At 31.1% G+C, this 3,608-nt stretch overlaps 1 protein-coding gene across 1 annotated transcript; it reads right to left on the bottom strand.

The window, feature by feature from the left end:
• Nucleotides 1–1,749: 1,749 nt before the first annotated feature.
• LOC111621577 lies at nt 1,750–2,605 on the bottom strand. Its single transcript, XM_023363757.1, has 3 exons — nt 2,433–2,605; nt 2,049–2,312; nt 1,750–1,959 (listed from the first exon to the last, which is right to left on the bottom strand). The coding sequence occupies exons 1-3, from the start codon at nt 2,547–2,549 to the stop codon at nt 1,906–1,908; spliced, it is 435 nt and encodes a 144-aa protein (XP_023219525.1). The 5' UTR covers nt 2,550–2,605; the 3' UTR covers nt 1,750–1,905.
• Between the last annotated feature and the right edge of the window lie 1,003 nt (nt 2,606–3,608).

Genomic DNA, 3,608 nt, shown 5'->3' with positions numbered 1-3,608 from the left:
TAATTTAAGTGAAGTTTTGTCGTGAAAAAAATTAAACATTTTACAAAATTCATTCTATTTCTTTATTGTTAATTTTTTAATTTATTAAGATTAAGTTTAAATATTACACTACTCAAGCAACTATCTTTTTCTTATACTGTACGTGTCTGTTGGTTCTTCTCGAGACGTTGTATTTTAATTTTCCTCGTTTTACTCATTATGAAACTCATGTTTAGATTGGTAAATTGCAATATTGTGTGTTTAGAGTGGGGTCAATATTGTATTATTAGTTGAAAAGTATATCTTTTGTGCTACTTTTATTGCCCATGAAAAAATTTAATTGCTTCCGAATTTGATTTCCGGTCCCACAGAGGCTAATGATAGAGTAGGGGAAATACGGACAAAATGACATATATGTACAAAATGACATAGGCACCATAATTTGAATTTGGCGGTCTCAAGCGCACAACTGACCATGACACCATGTTATACGAGCGGCTTTTACTAACCTGTCAAAATGTGAACGCACTGCTCTCATTGGCCCCGGTGTCATGGCCGACGACAAAAAATGATACGTTATGAGTTTTTTTTGTATAGATGCTAACTTTTTCACTATTTTATCTATTTGTGTAGCATTTATCTCAACCCTCAAGAATTAGTTGTTCCACTTAAATAACTTTTTCCATTAAAAATAACATCTTTGTATTTATTTTATAATTTTGTTTTTTTATAACGTTATATGGACAAAACGACATACATAGGCAACGGACATAATGACATACCTGTCATTTAGTCCATAATAGCTTAGTCAAGGAACTTACCTTAATCTCTTAACGTTTTATTAATTATAAAAAATGGCTTCCAAACGAAGTCTTTCATTATTGTTTAAAAGAAATTTTAGTATAAAACTTTATTTCCTTTCTTACATAGTATTTACAAACTTATTATATTTCACATAACAAAAAACTTGCAACGAATCACGTGACTCGACAAAACTCTTTACTTTTAACTTCTACTCCTAATATGAAGGCAATTAAATCAAAAAAATGAGTCCAAAGCTGCTCCGCCAGAGAAAAGGAGACGAAACATTACTAAAAAGTTACTCGAGGAAAAAAATTTTCCTGATAACTCTCAAGATGATGAAGAAGACTGTCCACGCATATATTGCGATGATCTTTTTTCCCGATCTAAGCCTGGAGAAGACTGGTTACGGTGCGTAAATTGTTTCCGTTGTCAGCGTTTAGAAGCGTGAGCCCGTTTCTAAAACAGCCAAGCGTTTCATTTGTAAACTTTGTCAGTAATTTTATAGTTTTTACGTGTATGTCATTTTGTCCATAGTGGATGATCTCCATTAAACTAACAATATTTTTTTCCTATTATTTTAATATTGTAAATGTTTAGTATAATTCATAGGTAACAAACCAAAGATGATTGGTGTAAAATATGACAGTGCTGTGATTTACTAATAAAGAGTTATGAACCTAAAATAAAACCGTATGTCATTTTGTCCGTATTTCCCCTACATACAATTGAATAGATCGACAAAACGATTATTTGTGATAAAAAATTTTACTAGGATTTACATTAACATGTAAACATCATTGAAAAAAGAGAAGATACCATATCAAATATACGCGTAAAGTTAAAGAAAATTCCGGGAATTTTCTTTATGCCATGTGATGCTGTAAGAAACAGCTGTTTTAGTTTTCACTAGAAAAAAAGATATAAAGTCCCAGTAAAAAAATAATTCTCCAAAACAGTTATTCTCGAATTAGGAGATTTTATTATTTTTTGTTATACAATAAATTAAAAGGTTGCATCGTTAAAAATTTATAAAAAAACAGTGACTCAAAAGCTTATGGATCAGAGCACCTGTTCCATGTCAGTAACGATCATCATCAAATGAGAAATCTTCGACGTTGTATGTCATTCGTCCTTTGAAGATATCGAGTCAGGTTCTACAGTTTTCAGTATCATGTCCTGTAGGAAGAAAAAAAAGAACAACATTTCAGAAACACATTGATTTTACCCACACCAGAAGTATCATTGACATCATACGAATGGCTTACCAGCATGAAACGAGAACAGCTTATAATGTACAGGTACATGGTATAGGAGTAAATTAGAGAAGCGAAGTAGAGAATACTACTCGTAATAGACACAGTTTTGCCACCATTACCGTTGCCATTACCATTACCGTTCCCATTGCCATTTCCACTGCCGCTGCTCGCGTCATCTCTTTCGTTAGGGCTTTTATCTGGTATTTCCAGCCAAGACATGAGCGTTAAAAAAGCAACAGGAATACCCAAGAAACAACCGGAAAGGCAGCAAATCTAAAGGAAAGGAAAAAAACAAACATTTAATACGTACCGATACTCATTCATGTAATATGTTTAAATCCTTGATATCAAAATAATTGAAAATTCCAATTTATAGAACTATTTCATACTTACTTCCCACCACCTTAAGTTATAAAGGTTCATTTGCAAGTGTGTATTAACATTAAACTTTTTTAAAAGGTCGACTGTCTTCCGACTAACTTCTTGACCGACTTTCTTTAGAGAATCCATCTCCTAAACAAGATGCTAGCTGCTGTACTTAAAAATATGCCTTATATAGCAATTACGAAAACTATAGAACAATAACAAAAATGAATCATTCGTCTATATTTATACCCGACACAGAGGGTGTGTTAAACCAATTATAATAAAGCTGGATAATCGATCCAATGACACCGGTCGTTTCATTTGAAACAGGATACGCTATTGGCTTGCTTATCCAGCAGTATTAAGCCGCTGTACCATTCAACACGCCCGGTATGCAAATATTCTCTTCTACAGAAGAAGAAAAAGTAACATTTAAATTATGAAATTTTATTTGATTAAATATATTTAAGATTATTTTATATTAATTAGTTGTATTAAGGCAACATGTATAGAAATAAATTGTATTTAAATTAGCAAATTGTCTAATTTTGCATTTTTGGTTTAATCGTAATAAAATTAAGAAAACAATTTTCATTATAGATTTGAATAAATAAATTAGAAATACTCATATCTCAGTAAATTAATAGAAAATTTTGTTTTCTATTTTAATATGTTTTTTTTTAATAAGTTAAATTACATGTGAATAGGATGAAATGAAGTATTCATGTTTATTGATAACAATGAAAAGATTATTTTTAAACTTTCAACAATTTTTATTGAATAATTTGTTTGCCACATGTACTAAAAATATGAATTATTGAAGAGGTTGGAAATTATTTTTCATTCTGAAGTTCATATCTAATTTCGAAGGAAACTCGTAAACTCGTATTTGTAGCAGGTTGCCAGTCAGGGCCGGATCATTGCATAGACAAATGAAACAAATGTCCAGGGCACGGTTTTTAGGAGAGCCCGGTCAAACTGTCTATTTTGAAAAAATTTGTAAATAAGGTAGTTTACTTTTTTATTGGACAACAGTATATAATAAACAAATAAACAAAAACATATTGCTTTTTATATGGTTATTGTGAATTCTAAAATCTAAATAAAATGTAGGCCTACGTGGGTTGTTTAAAAAGTGCCCGAACTTTTTAAATAGCGCGCCTCCAGTTGGTTATTTTTTAATTTGCTTGGAAACGTTGTGTC

Source organism: Centruroides sculpturatus, unplaced genomic scaffold, assembly GCF_000671375.1.
Source record: "Centruroides sculpturatus isolate CEXI.00-Female unplaced genomic scaffold, Cexi_2.0 scaffold175, whole genome shotgun sequence".
NCBI classification, from domain to species: Eukaryota; Metazoa; Arthropoda; class Arachnida; order Scorpiones; family Buthidae; genus Centruroides; species Centruroides sculpturatus.
The sequence above is the reverse complement of the archived record's forward strand: the minus strand, read 5'-3'. Positions and strand labels throughout refer to the sequence as shown.